Source organism: Antennarius striatus, chromosome 23 (genome assembly GCF_040054535.1).
Source record: "Antennarius striatus isolate MH-2024 chromosome 23, ASM4005453v1, whole genome shotgun sequence".
Classification (NCBI taxonomy): Eukaryota; Metazoa; Chordata; class Actinopteri; order Lophiiformes; family Antennariidae; genus Antennarius; species Antennarius striatus.
Window position 1 is genome coordinate 9,403,131 of NC_090798.1, and position 21,812 is coordinate 9,424,942.

General features: G+C 51.9%; 2 protein-coding genes across 5 annotated transcripts; one reads left to right on the top strand and one right to left on the bottom strand.

The window, feature by feature from the left end:
- Window positions 1–101: 101 nt before the first annotated feature.
- On the bottom strand, window positions 102–12,904 carry ctc1 (CTS telomere maintenance complex component 1). 3 transcript variants are annotated; one of them, XM_068308742.1, is made up of 25 exons: window positions 12,752–12,904; window positions 12,305–12,395; window positions 11,402–11,495; window positions 10,370–10,592; window positions 10,025–10,242; window positions 9,731–9,860; window positions 9,360–9,641; window positions 9,161–9,283; window positions 8,850–9,079; window positions 8,521–8,674; window positions 8,248–8,450; window positions 7,609–7,772; window positions 7,408–7,522; window positions 3,338–3,755; window positions 3,135–3,224; window positions 2,924–3,055; window positions 2,540–2,586; window positions 2,274–2,359; window positions 2,043–2,178; window positions 1,793–1,861; window positions 1,563–1,719; window positions 1,410–1,465; window positions 1,072–1,228; window positions 893–1,004; window positions 102–766 (listed from the first exon to the last, which is right to left on the bottom strand). In XM_068308742.1, the coding sequence occupies exons 1-25, from the start codon at window positions 12,800–12,802 to the stop codon at window positions 663–665; spliced, it is 3,642 nt and encodes a 1,213-aa protein (XP_068164843.1). In that variant the 5' UTR covers window positions 12,803–12,904; the 3' UTR covers window positions 102–662. The 3 variants fall into 3 exon arrangements, with proteins under 3 accessions (XP_068164843.1, XP_068164844.1, XP_068164845.1); XM_068308743.1 differs by lacking the exons at window positions 10,370–10,592; window positions 11,402–11,495; window positions 12,305–12,395; window positions 12,752–12,904 and having other exon boundaries at window positions 9,360–9,636; window positions 10,025–10,148; XM_068308744.1 differs by lacking the exons at window positions 10,370–10,592; window positions 11,402–11,495; window positions 12,305–12,395; window positions 12,752–12,904 and having other exon boundaries at window positions 9,360–9,636; window positions 9,731–9,906; window positions 10,025–10,141.
- A 280-nt stretch (window positions 12,905–13,184) lies between these two features.
- hmgb2b (high mobility group box 2b) lies at window positions 13,185–21,576 on the top strand. 2 transcript variants are annotated; one of them, XM_068308760.1, is made up of 5 exons: window positions 13,185–13,315; window positions 19,107–19,265; window positions 20,181–20,332; window positions 20,447–20,621; window positions 20,713–21,576. In XM_068308760.1, exons 1-5 carry the CDS (start codon window positions 13,244–13,246, stop codon window positions 20,839–20,841), a joined length of 687 nt encoding a protein of 228 aa, XP_068164861.1. In that variant the 5' UTR covers window positions 13,185–13,243; the 3' UTR covers window positions 20,842–21,576. The 2 variants fall into 2 exon arrangements, with proteins under 2 accessions (XP_068164861.1, XP_068164862.1); XM_068308761.1 differs by lacking the exon at window positions 13,185–13,315 and adding an exon at window positions 17,709–17,866.
- Window positions 21,577–21,812: the final 236 nt, after the last annotated feature.

Genomic DNA, 21,812 nt, shown 5'->3' on the forward strand with positions numbered 1-21,812 from the left:
AGCTTTTTGATCAGAAAAGGATGCTTGATTTTTATTGATCTGCTTATTCATATAGTGCATCGTGATGAAATAAACGGCATTATATCTAAATTAACTGCATAAATAAATCATAAAAAACCTGTCATTCCACATCCTGGAGTGGAGAGTCCAGGTCCAGAACCGCCTGAATGACTCCAGCAGTTGGCTGGAGACCAGGGACTGCCTTCGGATCCATGCCAAGGTCCATGAGGACAATCAGGTGTCAGGACTTCCAGCCAGCTGCTGACTTAAGTGATCCTGAAGGCACCAGCAGCCAATCAGAAGACGGGCTGTCGAATGGTCTCTGGGTCAGCGGCCCCTGCTGGACGGTCGTTGGGTTGACGCCCCCTGCTGGACGGTCTTTGGGTTGGCGCCCCCTCCTGGACGGTCGTTGGGTAGGCGCCCCCTGCTGGTCGTTGTGAGTCGCTGGGCTGGTGCCCTCTGCTGACCCGTTGTGACGGGTCGTTGGGCTAGCCCTCCCTGGTGGATGGTCTGACTGCAGCATCAGTTGTTCTAAAACGTTCCAAACTTCCTCCAGAATGAACACGTCTACCGTCGTTTGGTCACATGACTTTAATTTAGCGCAGCAGAACTCCAGAGGAACATTTAATCTTTACAAAGTCACACCTACTGGACGGACACCTCTACTGCAGGCCAGCAGGGTGCGACACCTCCACACAGGTGAGTTGCAGGGGAGGAGCCATCCTGGTCAAGAAGTCTATGTCCCCTCGGGTGAACCTCTTCACCTCTGAAACAGAACCCCATCAGAATCCAGTCAGAACCCAGCCAAAACCCAGTGAGAACTCAGTCAGAACCTGGTCAGAACTCCGTCAGAATCCGGTCAGAACCTCACACATCACACTCCGGAGCTTACCCTCTGACCTCTGGCTGGCGTTTTTCCTGCAGGTCAAAGTCACCTGACGACAGCTGACGTCACCACAGAGACTCAACAGGAAGTGGACGAGGGAGTCGTCAGAGTCCGACACCTGAAGAGACACAGGTGAATACTGGTGCTCAAAAAGGCAAGCTGAGAGGTCAGGGTGCGGTACTCACCAGGTTCCGTCCTTGGGGGTAGAGCCTGAGGTGACCTCTGACCCGCAGAGCACTCTGAAGCCCCTCCCACTGAATGTCGGAAAATCCCAGCAAGTGACGAACCAGAACGCCCGAGAACCAGACGTGGGCCTCACCGGTCCCGTCTTCAAATGCCACTCTGAGGGGACACAGCGCAGCATTAGGGCGTGTGTAGGCCCAGGTTCTGACTTAAGGCGTCGCCTAAGCCCCAAGTCCTGACTGAAGGCATGGCCTCAGCCTCGGGTTCTGGCTGGAGGCGTGGCCTTAGTCCTGGGTTCTGGCTGAAGGCGGAGACTCAGCCATGTGGAATATGAACTCACTTTGCTTTGGACTGGAACACGGACGAAGTGGAACAGCACCGGGGGCTGGAGCAAGACTGGACACAGAGGAAGGAGGGATTATACATGGCTCCGGGACCAGGTCCGTTCCTGGAGAACACGCGGAGCAGGACATGGAGAACCTGGAGAACCTACCTGCAGAAACACGCCCCCACACAGAGAACAGCTCCACTGCAGCTGCAGGAACAGGAAACACACCCCATGACCTCTGACCTGCCCCACACTGCACCTCTGCTGCTTGCTGGCCGCCCACTCACCCAGGTGCATCATGGGAGCAGAGGGCTGAATAGAACTGGGAAACAAAACACACTGATCAATACAACCTGCCAACCAATAAAATATTGATCGATCAATAGATCAGTTACCTGGTCTGTCCCAGCGTTATGACCGTCACTGAACTGATGGGCAGATGGCTGCAGTACACATTACCAGACCTGAACACACACACACACACACACACACACACACACACACACACACACACACACACACACACACACACACACACACACACACACACACACACAGAGTATTTTGTCTGACTCAGATAATATCCAGTCCACTTCTCCACACTGGGAACAGAACCAGCCACTACTGTGTGTGCGTGTGTGTTACCTGGAAGCCCTCCTCTGGAAAGCAGACAACAACAGTGTGTTTCCAGGTAACAGGCCATGGGGGTAGGCGATGTGACTTAAGTTCAGGTAGACCTGGAGGCTCCGACCAGTTTGGTCACAGACTGTGAGACGCACATCTGGTCACACAAACACAAACACACACACACACACACACACACACACATCAGTCCAGTCCAGTCTCAACCCGGTGACACACTTTAGGTGTGGTTACCTGACTTTCTGTCCCCAGAGTCACTGGTCCTGTCAACCAGACTGATCCTGTCACACACCAGAGCCTGAAAACACACCACCTCACTCCTGCCCTCAACACGCACGCACACACCATCATGAGGTGATATCACGGTATTGTGTGTACAGACGTCACAATGATGTCATCACCCTAATGACCTTCAGAACGTTTCACAAACCAACGTTTGAAGACGTCTCTGAAGACCATTAGCAATGACATCACCAAAGAACAACCAATCAGAGGCTGACCTGCAGTTGATGACATCAGAGACCGAAAGGATGGCGGGCGAGGGAGCCTGAGGTTAAACAGAGAGATGAGGTGGGTCAACGGGTGTGTCCGACCTTTGTGGGTGTCCCCTACGTGTATGGAGATGTGTCTGACCTTTGTGGGTGTCTCCTACCTGTATGGGGGTGTGTCATACCTGTGTGGAGTTGTGTCCACCTATGTGGGTGTGTCCTACCTGTGTGGGTGTGTCCTACGTGTGTGGGAGTGTTAAACTGGTGGAGGTGTGTCATACCTGTGTGGAGTTGTGTCCACCTATGTGGGTGTGTCCTATCTGTGTCATACCTATGTGTGGGGATGTTTCCTATTTGTGTGTGGGTGTGGCCTACCTGTGGGTGGGTGTGGCCTACCTGTGTGTGTTTCAGCAGTGGGCATGTCAGGGTGTGGAACCTCCAACCTGGTTGGACCAGCAAGGTGGAGTTATGATGCTGCTGCGATGCGCTCCTGCCTGGATCTGGACAGCCAAACAGAACGCGGGTATCCTAATGCATACACAGAGCAGTCAGGGGTCAGGGGAACAGGGCGGCCCCCCCGCCACCAGCGGGACAGGTGTTGTCCTACCTCATTGTCCACAGCAGTGAGTCTGTAGCAGAGCCCAGGATGGAGGAGGGGGCACCAGCGCACCGCCACGCCTGAGAATACCAGTACCACCTGCACACAAGTGAGCGTGACGTCACAGCTATGTCAGGTGAGCATGTGACGTCACAGCTATGTCAGGTGAGCATGTGACATCAGTTACGTCAGGTGACGCAAGTGCTCCTCACCTGTCCTTCCTGCTGCGTGTCCACCTCTTTGTCTGTCAGCGATTCGTTCCTTGGGTCCCGCCCCCAGCTGATCACTGGACCAATCACTGAAGCTCGGAGTGAGAAGCTCAGCCCCACCCCCGCTTGCTGCTCCCTTAACTGTGCCCCAACGTTTCTCCAGGCCACACCCTCTTTCTCCTCAACTCTGATCACCATGGAAACACAGGGTCGGGAACCAGTACACGCAGGATGAGTTGCCGTGGCAGAGAGGGAGGAGACAGAGTGGGAGGAATCCTCCCCCCTTCTCGTCCTTTCTTCTGTGTGTTCCCTCCGTGTGACCTCATCGTACGACGCTGGCCTGTTCTGTTGCAGGTAACTAACCATGGCAACAGATGGACTCAGGATGTAAAGATGGTCCAGTGAAAACTGGAGGTAAACTCTGTCTCACACACACACACACACAAACACACACACACACACACACACACACACACAAAGGCTTTAAATACTGTTAAATACCCGGTGTGTCTCCCTACAGTGTTTGTGTTTGTGTGTGTACGGCAGTGCTTCTGTATTTAGTATCTGCAGTGTTTGTGTATGTACCTGTATTGCTCATATATTTATATGTACCTGCATTGTTCAACTGTATGTATGTGTGTACTTGCAGTGATTTTGTGTGTGTGTGTGTGTGTGTGTGTGTGTGTGTGTGTGTGTGTGTGTGTGTGTGTGTGTGTCTGTACCTGCAGTGGTTGTGTGTGTTCCTGCAGTATTTATTTGTGTGCACCTGCAGCGCTTGTGTGTATCTGCAGTGTGTATGTGTGAGTGTACCTGCAGTGTTTGTGTGTATACCTGCAGTTTTGTTTGTTTGTACCTGCAGTGATTGTGTCTTCTTGTAGTGTCAGTGTACCTGCAGTGTTTGTGTGTGTACTTGCTGTGTATTTGTGTGTTCCTGCAGTGTGTATGTACGTACCTGCATTGTTCGTATATACAGTGCCTTACAAAAGTATTGCCCCCCCCCAAGAACTTTTTGACATTTTGCCACATTTCAGGCTTAAACCTTAAAGATAACTGAAAATATTTTTTAAGAATCAACAACATATGAAACACAATGGTGAAGTGGAACCAACCATTTTATACTGTGTTTACAAATAAAAAACTGAAAAGACATGTAAAAGTACTGGCCCCCTGTTTTCTCAGCTCGGCTAACCGACTCCAGCAGTTCCCTGATGACTTCTGAATGATCCAATGTTGACCTAAAGGACTAACAATGACAAACAGAGTGCACCTATGTGCCAATTGGTCTCAGTTTAAATGCACCTGCTCTGTGATGGTCTCACAGGTCTGTGAAAGGAACACGGGACAACAGCATCACGAAAACCAAAGAACACACCAGGCAGGTCCGGGATAAAGTTGTGGAAAAGTTCAAAATAGGAATGGGATACAAGAAAATCTCACAATATTAAAACGTCTCCCGGAGCACTGTGCGAGCAATAATATCAAAATGGAGAGAGCATAAAACCCCTGTAAACCTACCAAGACCTGACCGTCCCTCTAAACTTTCAGCCCAAACAAGGAGGAAATTAAGCAGAGAAGCAACTAAGAGGCACATAATCACGCTGGATGACCTGCAGACATACACAGCTGAGGTGGGACAATGTGTCCATAAGACAACTATTAATGTGGAAGGATCCAAACCTTCTGGCTCCTCAGCGTCCTCATCTCCTCTGATATCTCCTGGTCTTATAACACCACTGCCATCATCAAGAAGGCACAGCAGCGGCTCCACCTCCTGAGGGTTCTAAAAAAATACAACATGAACCCCTCCATGCTGCTAGCCTTCTACTGCTCATCTGTCCAAAGCCTGCTGACCTACTGCATCACAGTATGGTACGGCAGCTGCACCATGGCAGACAGGAAGAGGCTCCAGAGAGTCGTGAAGGTGGCCGAGAAGATCATTGGCTGCTCTCTGCCCTCCCTGTCGGAGATCTACTCCTCACGCTGTCTCAGCAAAGCAAACAACATAGTAAAGGACAAATCCCACCCCGGTTCAGGCCTGCTTGACCTGCTGCCCTCAGGCAGACGATACAGGTCCGTCGAATCAAGAACTAACAGGTTTCACAACAGCTTCTTCCTGAAAGCCATTACACTGCTTAACTCAAACACACACTGATACACCCCCCCTGCCGAACACACACTCTGTGCAATTCCACATCGGGGACATGCCATACGCCGTGCTGGGCATGGCACTTCTTGTAATTCGATGTATACACCTTTAAATAATCGTTAGTGCAACATTTGTATTTACTTGTATTTTGTATTTATTCTAACTCTTTCTACTGTTAAATCATTGCACTGTGAGGAGTTCCCCAAATCTCATTGTACTATGTATAGTGACAATAAAGGCTTTCTATTCTATTCTATTAGTCCAACTCTGCCTAAAACTGGCCTTCATGGAAGAGTGGCAAGAAGAACGCCATTTCTGAAAGAAAACCATACAAAGGTCCGTTTGGAGTTTGCAAGAAGCCACGAGATACAGATGACATGTGGAACAAGGTGCTCTGGTCAGATGAGACCAAAATTGAACTTTTTGGGCTGAATGCGAAACATTACGTTTGGCGTAAGAGTAACACTGCACATCAGCCTGAAAACACCATCCCCACTGTCAAACATGGTGGTGGCAGCATCATGCTCTGGGGTTGCTTTTCTTCAGTACGGACTGGGAAGATCATTAGAGTTGATGGAAAGATGGATGGAGCCAAATACAGGGTGATTCTGGCAGAAAATCTGTTGAGTCTGCAAAAGACCTGAGGATGGGGCGGAGGTTCACCTTCCAACAGGACAACAATCCTCAACATAAAGTCAAATCTATAATGGAATGTTTTAAAACTAACCATACAAAGGTGTTGTATAGTGTATGGTGTGAATGGCCAAGCCAAAGACCTCAATCCAATAGAGCATCTGTGGAAAGATCTCAAAATTGTTGTGCACAAACAATCTCCATCAAACCTTAAGGAACTTGAGCTGTTTTGTAAGGAGGAATGAGCAAATATTTCTGTCTCATGATGTGCAAAACTCATAGAGACAGACCCAAAAAGACTTGCGGCTGTGATCGCAGCAAAAGGAGGTTGTACAAAGTATTAACTCAAAGCGGGTCAACAGTTTTGCACGTCCTACTTTTTAGTTTTTTATTATAAACACAATATCAAATGGTGAATAAATTCGGTTCCACTTCACGATTTTGTCTCACATGTTGTTGATTCTTAAAAAATATTTTCAATTTGTTATCTTTAAGTTTGAAGCCTGAAATGTGGCAAAATGTCAAAAAGTTCTTCAGGGTCCAATACTTTTGCAAGGCACTGTATATGTGTACCGGAAGTGTGTATGTGTATACCTGTAGTGCTCATGTATATACCTGCATTGTTCATACATATGTGCCTGCAGCGTTTGTGTGTGTGTGTACTTGTAGTGCTAGTGTGTACCTGCCGTGTTTGTATATGTACCTGCGTCGTTCACAAATTTAGAAGTACCTGTATTGTTCACATGTATGTGTACCTTTAATGTTTGTATAAGTGTGTGTGTCGATGTGTGTGTGTGTGCGTGCAGTGGTTGTGTGTGTACCTGCAATGTTCGTATTTGTGTGTATCTGCAGTTTGTGTGTATACCTGCAGTTTTTGTATATGTTTGTACCCGCAGTGATTGTGTGTACCTGCAGTGTGTATGTACATACCTGCATTGTTCGTATATTTATGTGTAAAGGGTGTGTGTGTGTGTGTGTGTGTGTACCTGCAGTGTATATGTGTATAACTGCAGTCCTAATGTATACGTCTTTGTACGTGTACCTGCACTGTTCATATATGTGTGCTTGCAGTGCTTGTGTGTGTACCTGCAGTGTTTGTGTATGTAGCTGCAGTGTGTATTTGTGTACTTGCAGTGTTGGTGTGTACCTGCAGTGTTCGTAGATGTACTGTATGTGTAGCTGCAGTGATTGTGTGAGTACCTGCAATGCAATGATTGTGTGTGTGTGTGTGTGTGTGTGTGTGTGTGTGTGTGTGTGTGTGTGTGTGTGTGTGTGTGTGTGTGTGTGCCTGTACCTGCAGCGTCTGTGTGTGATAAACGTGTGCTGGTCCAGGTACTGGTAGGAGGGGAACTCTGATTGGATGAATCTCTCCATTACCATGGTGAACTTATGGACACACACCAGACAGCCTAGGTCACACACAATACTGTCATGTCACCCATCCAACCGTTGAACTCTGACCTTTGTGCGTGCGTGTGTGTGGGTATGTGTGCACCGATCCAGGCCGTGTTGAAGGCTGCCCCCTGACCTCCCTCTTCATTGTTGCTGGTCTCCGTGACGACACAGGCCAACGCACCTGTCCCGTCCCTCAGCTGCAGGACAAGTTCAGACTTATGCGATGGAAGCTCTAACATCCCAACCAACAGCAGGGGGCGCTGCCTGCAGACAAGACACAGGTGTCAGCTTCATCCAGTCAGCGACCGACCCACGTCCTCTTGACCCACTGTAACACCCTGAGCAGGAGGTCCACAAGCGAACCAGTCATGCTCAGAGCAGAACTTCATGGCTAAGTAGCTCTTCCGAGCCCAAATTCACCGGGGGCGACCCTGTAGTACCCTGTTGGACCCTGCTGAGCTTTAGCTGCTTCAGATACAGAACCGTGTCCTACTGGTTTGTGTGTCCTGGACACACATATCTCACTGAGGTTCTCCACCCTGAGAACAGAAGACCAGCATCCATCTGGCCACATCAGAACCCAACAGTCATAACTTGGAGGCGCACAGAGTCCGGTTCCTACCGTACGGTTTTAGCCCAGTCCCTGCTGGACACCCCCATATCAGCACCATGAGTTCATTGGGACTTGTCCATAAAGTTGTGAGAGCGCTGATCCGGTCTACCTGCAGACAGGACTCACCAGGGCCCGCCTTCCATCGGTGGGTCAGAGGTCAGTGTTGTGCAGGACCAGGCCAGCGCCGAGTTGACCTCAGAACTGGACAGACTGGCTGCATCAGGAGGCAGCAGGGCGCTGAGAGACAGAGAGGCCCAGCAGTGGTCCTGGAGAGCCTGGGTCAGCGCCGCCACGCTCACGTGCTGGTGGGCTGCAGACCCCACCCCATACTGAAAGGACAGCAGAACCAGGAAATGGGTCAGAACACAAGCACAGCGCCGTGGCAACAAGGGCACGTACCTGCGTCACAGGACAGGTGTGAGGCTGGTCCAGCATCTCTGAGTAGATGTCCCTTCTCCTTCCTAATGCTCCTCCTCCTCCTCTCCACACAAACTCCATGATCTTCCATGACAAGACGCACACACACTGCTGCTGGACCACACTGGGAGCCAGACTGGAGATGGGTGGAGATAGACGGGTGGAGACAGACGCGTGGAGAGACAGATGGGTGGAGAGACAGACAGGTGGAGAGACAGACAGGTGGAGAGATGGATGGAAAGATAGACGGGTGCAGTCAGACAGACAGACTGGAAGTGGGTTCAGTACCCTTCTCTCTTCTTCCTCCTCACCTGTGCGACAACTGTGAGCTCAGGTGACAGGTCCACAGGTACTCAGACACGCCCACATTTGTCTCCAGTAGTAACAGTGGCAACACGCCGTCTGAGGGACAACCCACGTCCGGTGGGAGCCCCCCCACCTTACTGAAGGTGGTGACCCTGATGCTGGAGCGCAGACAGGTGCAGAGGATGCTGGGAGGGAAGTCCGGACAGGATCCATACAGGAAGTGGACATGATGGAGCTGGGGAGAGGAGTCACAGACACTTGATGACACACTGAGGGTGGAGACGGTGTAAGCAGACACGCTGTTGCTGGGACACACCTCCACGGAGTCTCCTGCCCTCAGGCCCCGCTGCAGCGCCGGCTGATAGGCCACACACAGGCCCACTGTCCCATCAATCACATATAGCCCCGCCCCCTCGCTCACCACCTCAGTCACAGTTCCCTATTGGAAGAAGGGGGAGGGCTTCAGGCCTGACACACACTCAGCTTCCAATCAGAGCTCAGTATCTCTGTATTACCTTGTAACTGATGACTCTGGACAACTTGATCCTGACAGCTGATTGGACGGCGTCCTCTTCTGGCTCTGCCTCACCGTCGTTAGTGTGTGATACCAGCAGGGAGGGTGTGTGTGATGGTGAGTCGTTGTGTATGTGCTGGGCATAGTGTGTGTGTATGTCAGAGCTATCTGTGACACACAGGATGCGGTTTCCTCTCCAGCCTCGTAGCATGCACACACGCAGAGCTGTCACACACACACTCTGACCAACACAGACACACTGAGCCCACCACAGCTGTCTGCCCTATGGAGAAAGGGACAGGTCAGACAGGGTGGTTGAAGTCACAGGGTGGGTGGAGTCAGACATACAGGGGGCGGGAACATCACACTGACCTTGACCAGCACAGGGACGCTGAGACGTTCGTCTGACAGCAAGAAGCAGAAGAAGGAAGTTCCTGACACGACCAACAAGGGGCATACCAAGCCCACATACCCACAGACAGACAGGCGCTGTCCACGGGTTCTGACAGATAGCAGAAGAGACAGACAGGAGGCAGTCAGACAGGAGGCTGACAGACAGGAGCCAAACAGGAGGCAGACAAACAGGTGGCAAACAGTCAGGAGGAAGTCCAACAGGAGGCAGACAGAAAGGAAACAGACAGGTGAGTCACTGGACAGGGGACCTACCTGCTGCGTAGGAAACTAATGGCCTCTCTGACTCCTACCACCCCCCCCCCAGGACCAGCCCCCCAGCCTGGCTCAGAAGCAGGACCCAGCAGGACGGGGGACCCCACCAGCTCCACGTGTCTGCCATCCTCCTCTGGCCCCAAGGCATGATGGGGGATGTAGTTCCAGTGAGGGAGGAAGACAGGACGGTTGAGCCACACAGGAGCAGGACACACACACTTGAGAGAGAGACAGGCTGATGAACACATCACTGCCATAACCACAAGGTGCCACGCCCAGAAGGTACCACGCCCACAAGGTTCCACGCCCACAAGGTGCCACGCCCACGAGGCACCAGTTACTCACATCACACCTGATGCTGCCACTGGCATCCATCAGTCTCCACTCTCCACCCCGCCCCTCTCTCAGACAGCCAATCAGCAGCAGGTGGACCCGGGGCAGCGCCCGGTGACTTGGAAGACGGAGCTCCGCTTCCTCAGACCATGCTCGCTGCAGATTAGTGCTCCAGGACAGGTTGCTGACACAGGCCATGTGTTGCTGGGACAGCAGCTCCAGGATGGACACGGGCCTGAGGGGGGGGCAGAAAACGTCAGGAGAATCCGCCCACAGAGACATATCACCACCCCACCACGGCGGCCACGCCCTGTGACCACACCTTGTGATGTCACGTAAACTCACTACCAGCAGGTCCAACGATGGTTTATCATCATAGCAACAAGGCAATGTTTAAATCTATCAACCTGAAGCTCCGCTGACCCAGTTTGTACTTGTTTCTTATTTTTAATTGTTTCTTATTGTTGTTCTTGTTGCTGTTCTTGTTTTTATTGGTGTTATTGTTTGGTATTGTTCTTATTGCATCCCACGAAGGGGTGATGTAATGCAATTGTCAGTGTTTGTGTGTTCATTGGTCCGTCCGTCCGTTGGTCCACCAAATATCTTCACAACTGTTTCAAACACAAAGATTAAACAAAAAAGCATATTACTCGGGTGGCAAAGGGGATAAAAATGAGATGATAACCTTCAGAAAAATAGGTCAAGGTCAAATTTCAAAGTAAGTATGAAAGTAGGTCAGGGTAAAAGTCTGACTGCCTTTTTGTTATTCTTACTGTTGTTCGTTATTGTTCTTTCTGTTCTTGTTTCTGTTGTTGTACTCATTGATCTTCTATTGTTACATAATAGTTGTTCTTATTGTTATTTTTGTTGTGATACTATCGTTGATCTGGTTGTTGGAAAGGGGCAGGGCTAATTCTGCTAATTCAGACATGCAGAACCACAACTCCACCTCCAGCATCAGGACCAAGAGGGAGGGGCTTAAACACAGAAGATCACTGAAGTGGGCGGGACTTGGTCTTTTGTCTGGTGTCACCTGTGTCTCACCTGTAGCTGATGGGTAAGGAGTGTGTGACTGACAGCTGCTCCTGGATGGTCCTCACCACACACACACTCAGCTGACCGGGACACACCGCTTCACCTGCAATGTGGCCATGTGACCAGAGACGCCGGCGGGGGGAGGGGAGCAGGCACACCAGATCAGCCGTTCAAGGTCGGAAAGGCAGAAGAGATGGAACAGTCAAACATGAGCTACATGACATTGGGTCAGGGGCCAAAGGTCAAGGCTTAAGCTTCAAGGGTTAACACTCAGCTTTAATAAACTGGAATAAACTCAAAAATGGTCAGTCAGTCAGTCATTTTCAGAGTACCACTGCTGTATCCGCTGCAGCGGGTCACGGGGAGCTGCAGTCTATCTCGGCGGCATGAGGCAGGGGACACTCCGGGCACGACGCCAGTGCACCGCGGAGCAACACACAAAGACATACAACCATGCACACACACACTCAATCCTACGGGCAATTTGGAATGGCCATGCTTTTGGAGGTGGGAGGAAGCCGGAGAACCCGGAGAGAATCCACGCAGACACGGGGAGAGCATGAGAACTCCGCACAGAGCGGGACTCGAACCCGGGTCCGCAGTGTTGTGAGGCGGCAGCGCTAACCACAGCGCCACCGTGCCGCCCAACTCAAAAAAGGTGAATTTTTTAAATAAACAGTAATATTTTTGTTTTGAATTTGCGTAATTTCCAGTCAGTTCCTCATGACTTCAACAAACCAACCAGTGATGGAACCAGTTGGGGCAGCATTCTCCGGTGCTGGGCCCAGACCCACCTGTCGACCCCCCTGCAGAACCTAACCCTAACAGAACAGTCCCTGACTGGCTCACTGAGCTGGAAGGGCACGCTCCCATCACTCACCAAGTGTTGTACAAGCTGATTGGCTGACTGACCTGAGGAGGCGTGGTCTTCAGCAGAACCACAGACGACCGGAGAGATGAATTCTGAGATGAAACGAAAAATGTCTTTCAGCCAGATGGACTCCTGAAGGACAACACAGAACATAGGACAACACGTCACACTCTGGTTCTGATGGGTTCTGGAGGTTCTGACATTAAAACAATGGGTTCTGGATGTTCTGACGTTAAACCAACGGTTTCTGGAGGCGGTTCGGACATTAAACTGATGGGTTGTGGAGGTTCTCACGTTAAACTGACGGGTTCTGGAGGTTCTGACGTTAAACTGACGGGTTCTGGAGGAGGTTCTGACGTTAAACCGACAAGTTCTGGAGGAGGTTATGACATTAAACTGACGGGCTCTGGAGGTTCTGATGTTGAACTGACGGGTTCTGCAGGTCCTAACGTTAAACTGACTGTTTCTGGAGGAGGTTTTGTACTTACCGCTTCCCCGGTGGTTCTGAACCGGTCCAGGAACTCCTGCTGGGGGTCCATGTCCACCCTTCGAACCGGATCTGGACCAGTAAACTTTAAACGCGCAGCTTTTCGCTCCCTTCAAAGACTTCCGGTTTCTCTACGGTCAGCGAAGAGGCTCAAAACACACAGGGACGTTTTTTGCCTCCACACGCGTTAACCACCTCACACGGAGCCTGTGTGTGTGTGTGTGTGTGTGTGTGTGTGTGTGTGTGTGTGTGTGTGTGTGTGTGTGTGTGTGTGTGTGTGTGTGTGTGTGTGTGTGTGTGTGTGTGTGTGTGTGTGTGTGTGTGTGTGTGATGTGCTGCGCTGCGCTGCGCTGCGCTGCTGCGCTGGCGGCAACGGCGGATAGTGAGTGGTGACAATCATTCTAGCTGAAGCAGACATGATGTTTCAGTGAGCAGGATGACGTCATGATCATGTTTTCGTGTCAGCGGCCATTTTAACACACTAACGGGGGATATGATAACATTCGTTCATGTTCTGATCCGCTTCCAGTCAGGAGGGCTGGAGCCCATCCAGTTGATGAGTGAGGTATGTTAGACACTCCAAGCGCAACACCAGTGCCCTGCAGGGCCACGTGGAAGACAAACAGCCAGTCACACACGTCACACACACACTTACACATGGACACATAACTATGGACGTTTTGGAACGATCAGTCACTTCAGCTGATGTGTCTCAAGGAAGCTGGAGAACACGGAGATAACCCACACAAACACAGGCACACACAAACACATACAAACTCACACAGAAAGGGTTCAAACCCAGAACTTTCCAGCTGTGAGTGGACAGCACCAACACTGAACACTGGGGATGTGAACACTGGGTATGGTGAACGCCGCATGTGAATACTGTGTATGGTGAACGCTGGGGATGTGAACACTGGGTATGGTGACCACTGTATATGCACACTGGGTATGGTGAACACTGTGAATGTTCTCATGCATATATATGTGTGTCCACTCCCTGAACACAAAAACACACACACAGGGGGCTGTACGCATCGTTCCAAGGTGCGCCCAAATGAGCAACTTGTAAGGGGGACGGCGCTTGCTCAAGGGTACCTCGGCAGTGCTCCGGAGGTGAGCTGACACCTCCCGCTGTCTGCTCACTTCCGGGTATTGTTTTAGGCGGGAGCGGGAATGAAACCGCCGATCTTGAAACATTGGACCCGCTCTACCACACGCCATACCACTGAGCCACTGCCGCCCCTATATTAATTAGAAGTAGATATCGATATTGATTCCACTCCAAGGAACCATCACCTTATTGTGGTGGAGAGGTTTGTGTGCCCTAAGGATCCTGGGAGCTATGTTGTCGGGAGTCTTGTACTCCTGGTAGGGTCACCCAAGGCAAACAGGTCTCAGGTGTAGGGCCAGACAAAGAATGGTTGAAAAAATCCCATGAAAAATCGAAAAGGGAAAAATGTGACCCTGCCCGGGGCCCACGTCTGGAGCCAGGCCTGGACGGAGGGCCCGTCAGCGAGCACCTGGTGGCCAGGTCTGCCACGGGGCCCGAAAAGGCAACGTGGACTCTTCCCACCCCTGTGGACCCACCACCCGCAGGGCAGAATGATGGGGTCGGGTGCACTGCTATATGGGTGGCAGTGACGACAGGGGGTCACTACAGACCAGACCCGGGCGGCAGAAGCTGGCTTTGGGGACATGGAATGTCACGTTACTGGCGGGGAAGGAGCCGGAGCTTTTGTTGGAGGTGGAGCGTTACCAGTTGGATCTGGTGGGGCTTACCTCCACGCATAGCCTCGGTTCTGGATCCAACCTCCTGGATAGGGGTTGGACCTTGTTTTAATCCGGAGTCGCGTCAGGCGTGAGGCGCAGGGCGGGTGTGGGGATACTCACAAGCCCCCGGCTGAGCACCGCTGTGTTGGAGTTTACCCCGGTGGATGAGAGGGTCGCTTCCCTTCGCCTTAAGGCTGTGGGAGGCAAAACTCTGACTGCTATTTGTGCATACGCACCAAATATCAGTTCAGCGTATTCAGCCTTCTTGGGGTCCCTAAATGGGGTCCTTGATGGGATCCCTGCAGGGGACTCCATTGTTCTCCTGGGGGACTTCAATGCACACTTCAGCAATGATGTAGACACTTGGAGGGGCGTGATTGGGAGGAATGGCCTCCCTGATCTAAACCCGAGCGGTGTTATGTTGTTGGACTTCTGTGCTAGTCATGGATTGTTTATAACTAACACCATGTTCGAACACAAGGATGCTCATAAGTGTAGCTGGTACCAGAGCATCCTGGGTTGGAGGTCAATGATCGATCTTGTGATTGTATCATCTGACCTTCGATCGTGTGTTTTGGACACTCCGGTGAAGAGAGGGGCAGAGCTGTCAACTGATCACCACCTGGTGGTGAGTTGGGTCCGTTGGCGGAGGAAACCTTTGGATAGACCTGGTAAGCCCAAACAAGTAGTGCGGGTGAACTGGGAATGTCTGGAGGAGGACTCGGTCCATAAGGCCTTCAATTCACACGTCCGAAGGGAGCTTCTCATGCATCCCTATGGAAGCTGGGGGCATTGAACCGGAATGGTTGATGTTCAAAGCTTCCATTGCTGAAGCTGCAGCTGAGAGCTGTGGTCTCAAGGTCTTGGGTGCCTCAAGGGGTGGCAACCTTCGAACACCGTGGTGGACCCCAGTGGTCAGGAGAAGTGGACTGAAGAAGGAGGCCTTCAGGGGCATGTTGTCCCTGGGGACTCCTGAAGCAGTTGCAAGGTACCGACAGGCCAAAAGGACTGCAGCCTCGGCTGTGATGGAGGCAAAACAGAGGGTGTGGGAGGAGTTCAGAGAGGCCATGGAGAAGGACTATCGGACAGCACCAAAGCTGTTCTGGAGGACTGTCCGACACCTCAGGAGGGGGAAACGGGACCATCCAAGCTGTATACGGCAAGGATGGGACACTGTTGACCTCAACTGAGGAGGTTGTTGGTCAGTGGAAGGAACACTTTGAGGAACTCCTGAATCCAACTACCCCAACTGACCCATCCTCTGTTGCAGAGGCAGATCTGGAGGATGATGGGGGATCCGAGTCAATCTCTAGGGGCAAAGTCACCAAGATAGTTAAACATCTTCACGGTGGCAAAGCCCCGGGGGTTGATGAGATTCGCCCAGAAATGCTGAAGGTTCTGGGTGTTGAGGGGCTGTCATGGATGACACGCTTCTTTAACATTGCGTGGAAGTCTGGGACAGTGCCAAAAGAGTGGCATACTAGGATGGTGGTTCCTCTTTTTAAAAAGGGGGACCAGAGGGTGTGTGCCGACTACAGGGGCATCACACTCCTCAGCCTCCCTGGGAAAGTTTACTCCAAGGTGCTGGAAAGGAGGGTCCGGCCGATTGTCGAGCCTCAGATTGAGGAGGAACAATGTGGGTTCCGTCCTGGTAAAGGAACAATGGACCAGCTTTTTACTCTCGCAGGGATCCTAGAGGGGGCTTGGGAGTACGCCCATCCAATCTACATGTGTTTTGTAGACTTGGAGAAGGCGTACGATCGGGTCCCCAGGGATATACTGTGGGAGGTACTGCAGGAGTATGGGGTGAGAGGGCCTCTCCTCAGGGCCATCCAATCCCTGTACGCCCAAAGTCAGAGCTGCGTTCGGGTTCTCGGCAGTAAGTCGGACTTGCTCCGGGTAGCTGTTGGCCTTCGCCAGGGCTGCGCTTTATCACCAATTCTGTTCATGATTTTCACGGACAGGATATCGATGCGTAGTCGTGGTGAGGAGGGGTTACAGTTTGGTGGCCTGAGGATTGCATCGCTGCTTTTTGCAGATGATGTGGTCCTGTTTGCGTCATTGGCCTGTGACCTGCAGCACTCACTGGTCCGGTTTGCAGCCGAGTGTGAAGCGGCAGGGATGAGGATCAGCACCTCCAAATCTGAGGCCATGGTCCTCAACAGGAAACCGGTGGACTGCCTTCTCCGAGTGGGGAATGAGGTCCTTCCACAAGTGAAGGAGTTGAAGTATCTTGGGGTCCTGTTCACGAGTGAGGAGCGTGAGATTGGACGGAGAATTGGGGCTACCGCACTGTTGTCAAAATGAGGGAGCTAAGCCAAGAGGCAAAGCTCTCCATCTTCGTTCCTACCCTCACCTATGGTCATGAGTGATGGGTCATGACCGAAAGAACAAGATCACGGATACAAGCGGCTGAAATGGGCTTTCTCAGGCGGATAGCTGGTGTCTCCCTTAGAGATAAGGTGAGAAACACTGCTGTTCGCAAGGGGCTCAGAGTAGAGCTGCTGCTCCTTCGCGTGGAAAGGAGTCAGTTGAGGTGGTTTGGGCATCTGGTGCGGATGCCTCCGGGACGCCTCCCTAGGGAGGTGTTTCTGGCACGTCCAGCTGGGAGGAGACCTCAGGGCAGACCCAGGACCAGGTGGAGGGAATATATCTCAACACTGGCCTGGGAATGCCTTGGGATCCCCCAGTCAGAGCTGGTGGATGTGGCCGGGGAAAGAGAAGTTTGGGGCTCCCTGTTGAAGCTGCTGCCCCCGCAACCCGACTACAGATAAGCGGTGGAAGATAGATGGACGGATGGATATCGATTGTTTAATTTGATGAATGCAGACAAAAATGAAAAACCTTTCTATTCATTTTTTTTTTTACTTAGACAGATACATTAATATTTATCCTCTATCTAACAGATTAAATTACATAATCTCCATCTCGTTTGCTGCTGTTTGAGCCCCCGCCTCCGTCTCAAGACTGGCCTGTTAATTTGATGAGCACCAATGCTGACCAATCAAGGACAGGAACAGGAGCTGACTCCGCCCTGTTGTCGGCTCAGGATTCCCGCCCGGCTCTCTGCGCTGGTCAGGTGGACATTTGCAGCATCCAGTGCTCCTTTCAACCAATGACAGACGGAGGAATATCTGGCCCCGCCCACATCGCTGGTCCTGTTCCGCCCTGATAATAGGAATAACCAACGTGGGCGTGACCGGGGGGCGGTCTCGGGCTCCAGCTCGACCCAGTTTGAAAGTGAATCTGCAGTCACCGCTTCATCCACCAAACAACAACATCTAGTCGTGATTATCGAGCCCGGTTTTACAGTCTGCTCCGCCGGTCACCGCCCCCCTGACGAGTGAGTACCGCCGGTCGCCCCGGCTCGGTCGGTGGGTCGACGCGCCGAAGCTGCGGCGGACCGCTGTAGATGTTCAGCATCACCAGAGCTCCGTTAGTAAAATGGCCGCGGAGACGGTCCCGTTAGTGATGGCTGTTAGCGGGACCGGGCTCCACGGGACCAGTCGTCCTACCCGACACTTGAATGTGTGTCTATACACGTATAAATGCCAATAATTAGCCGTGCCCCGTCAATGCAGTGCGGAGTCTTCGGGCCATAGCCGGAGCCCTGCATTGAAAATGCGTAGCTGTTGTCCTGTCGCCATGTTCCCGAATTAGACATAGCTGTCTGACAGAAAATGGTTGGAATAAAAACTGTTTGCTCCAACAGAACGTCTGGTGTGTGTTTTCACCGGTTCCAGGGAAGAAATCAACATTCACGGCTCCTGGCAGCGGAGGGGGGATGGGGCTGCTAGCTCCGCAGAGGGCGGGAAGCAATGAAGCCCATTGTTCTATCGGCTAGCGGGTTTAGCTAACGGTGCAAGCTAGCCATGTTAGCTTAGCCTGCTAACGCCGCAGACGAGCTGCGTCGCTGCAGAGGAGGCTAGCCTTTTAGCATGCTAGGCTAACTACGGTCGTCAGGGCTCCCTACAATTCGATGCTAGCTGCAGTTTTCGCCCACCTCTGCCGCTCAGACGCCGCCAGTCCCGGTGAGCGGCAGGAAACGGGCCCCGGCAGGATATTGCGGCACACGAGCTCGTGTCGCCCGGCGGGTCGGTGGGCCTCCGGCGGAGAAAATGGATCCCCACTTTGTTCTCTTTGTTACACCGCAACGGACCCGAATGTTAATCCCAATTTTAACCGGAAAATTTACGGAACGGCGGAAAACGAGGGCCTTTCTAAGCCATTGCAAATTCAATTTACAATTTTAACTATTTAAATAACACGTTACATTTTATGGTTATCAAAAGCAAACGCGCAGGTTAAAGGTCATTCCACCCAAACCGGTGATCGCAGGATCGCAGCTGTGATGCTGGTCCGCGAACGGGCAGGTCAGGGTTGGCCGCAGCAGGTGTGATGAAGTTGGTTTGACTTACTGAACCTGCTGCTGTGTTATTGACTGGTTAAGGTGATGGACAAGCTGGAGGTCAATGGTCACCAGTGGGAAGTCCTCAGGAAGGTTAATGTCTGTGTTGGAGGCAATCTGTGGCGTTAATTGATGGGCTGTTCAATTGATTATTGGTGACTGTCTCGTCTGTCAGGTCGCCACCATGATGCGTAGAGACGTCAACAAACCCAAAGGGAAGACGTCCGCCTATGCCTTCTTTGTGCAGACGTGTCGAGAGGAGCACCGAAAGAAGAACCCCGAGCAGTCGGTCAACTTCGCCGAGTTCTCCAAGAAGTGTTCCGAGAGATGGAAGGTATGATGAAGCCGGCACAGACCGCTTCTGTGTGTTGGAATCCATCAATGTCGTTTGTAGGCACCCCCCCCACCCCCTCCGCCGCTGACGTCAGCAAACCCCATAGATACCTGAGGATTAGATTTACGTACCTAACCCTCAGGTATGTGTTGTTAGGGTTAAGTTTATCTTAACCCTAACATAAATGTGTTACCATGATGGTTGTTTTCATTTAAAACCAAAAGACCAGGGACAAGTCTGCCGCTCGCCTGTCAGCCAGAGCAGAGAGAGTCACTGACAGACAACACAGACTGATGAACTTCGCTTCGGGGGGGGTCCCATATCTTCATCTTCCTCATCTGTCTGTCAGGCCAGGGGTGATGGGTGTTTGGAAACAGGAGAGCTGGGGGCGCTGGAATTGTTCTCCTCACCTCTCTGAATGACACCTCGACGACGCCCGTCTGTAGCGGTCGTCTTTGACATACGTGAAGGATAGAGCCTCAGCACAAACGTGAGCGCCAGACTCAGCGGTTGTGGGTCACACGTGGGCTCAGGACAGGTGTGGGGCTTGTGCTGGGGGTCAAGTTACCGTAACAACAGTAAGTCATCATTAGATGAAGTGCAGAGAAGGAAATAAATCAGGGTGGTCATCAAACATGGCCACTGTTACCCTTTGATATCACACCCCAGAGCCCCTATGGTTACACAGCGGGGGTCACACTGGAGGGAACTAGGGTGGATCCTGTTTAGGACTACAACTCCCATCATCCCTCACTGCCTGTTTCTTTGGTTAGACGCTGCATGCTGTGTTTCTGCTGAACACCAAACATCAAATATCCCCTGCAATCAGAGATGATGACACTGATGATGTGACAGTGATGTCAGCTGATGTCACTGGTGATGTAAGCTGACATGGGCTGATTGCGTGTCTTTCAGGCGCTGTCTGCTGGCGATAAGAAGTGCTTTGAGGATATGGCAAAGGCGGACAAGGTGCGCTACAACAGGGAGATGAGCGACTACGTCCCCCCCAAAGGCTTCGGCAAGAAGATGCGCAAGAGGAAAGACCCCAACGCCCCCAAGAGACCCCCGTAAGCCTTTAACACACGCATACACCACAGCTGCTTTGGCTGACCTCCACCAGCAGGGGGTGGCAGCAGGACGCTGCGTGGTGTCTCACCGCCGGCTTGTGTGTGTGTGTGCAGGTCTGCGTTCTTCGTGTTCTGCAGCGAGTACCGCCCCAGCGTGAAGCAGCAGTACCCGGGTCTGTCCATAGGGGACTGCGCCAAGAAACTGGGCGAGATGTGGAGCAAACTGTCCCAGTCGGAGAAGCAGCCCTACGAGGAGAAGGCCCAGAAGCTAAGGGAGAAGTACGACCAGGTGAGGGCGCTACCAGAAGGGAAGGGTGGTGTGCTGCTTTGGCACCGCGGCTGACGCTCCCTCTGTGTTTGTGTGTGTGTGTGTGTGACAGGAAATGGTGGCCTACCGTGGCGGTGGCACATATCCAGCAAGGAACCCCGGCTCCTCAGCTCAAGGAGGAGTGGAAGAGGAGGATGATGACGGAGAGGAAGAAGATGAGGACGATGAGGATGACGAGTAGACAAGAAGCTGCATGAGTGAATGTGACTGGGAGTGTGTGTGAGAGGTGTGTGTGTTTCAGAGATCACACTAGTGTCCTGCAGGGACGGAGCTTCAGGCCAGGTGTGAGTCAGACAGGTGTGAGTGGAGGCTCCTGCTTTAGTGGATGTCAGGGAGAGAAGAAGAGCGAGGTGAAGGTGAGCTGCTGTCCTGTCGCCATGGAAACAGGGCCACTTCTTGTCTGTGGTGTCACCGAAACAGGAAGTGTACGGCGTTCAGTCACGTGTTCTGCGATGTCAGCAGGTGAGTCCCACGCTGAGCCAACCAAAATTCTACCAAATTGAGCCAGATGGAAGGATAGCTTTTCAAAATAAAACTCCCCATTATCCAACAGAAAAAGCATCTTAGTCGCTATAGCGATGTCCACCAGGAGAGTCATGTGGCCATGAAGCTGAGGAGGTTCGCTCTGAAACACTCACACACAGTCATCCTGTGTGTGCGTTTGTGTGTGTGTGTGTGTGTGTACGTGTGTGTGTGTGTGGTCACCAGTGTTAAACTGTCTGACGCCTGATGACAGTCCAGTAACCCCACCGCCACTGCCCTCCTCACTGTTACTATGGTTCCCCATGCACCCGCCCTCCCCAGTGTTACCATGGAAAAACCCCCCTTCATGTTTTTTATTTTCTTACTGAAGGTTTGTTTTCGTTCAGTCAAATTAGAAACATCGACTTTTATAATAAAACTTGCGTGGAAACACCTCCCTGTGTCCGGCTCTTCGTCCTGCTCCTCATCCTTGCTGTAGGGGGGTTTGCATCGTGTTCCTGGGGGGGTCTGTGTGTGTGGCTGCTGGTGTTGCCATGGTAACATGCAGCCGGTGAAGGTTAAGAGTTAAAGCAGGTTAACAGAAGAATCACGGTGCCGTACAGGCAGCCCTGCCCACTCAGAGTCCGCCAGTGTCCAGGGAGTGGCCAGCTGGTTATTGGGTCAACCCCC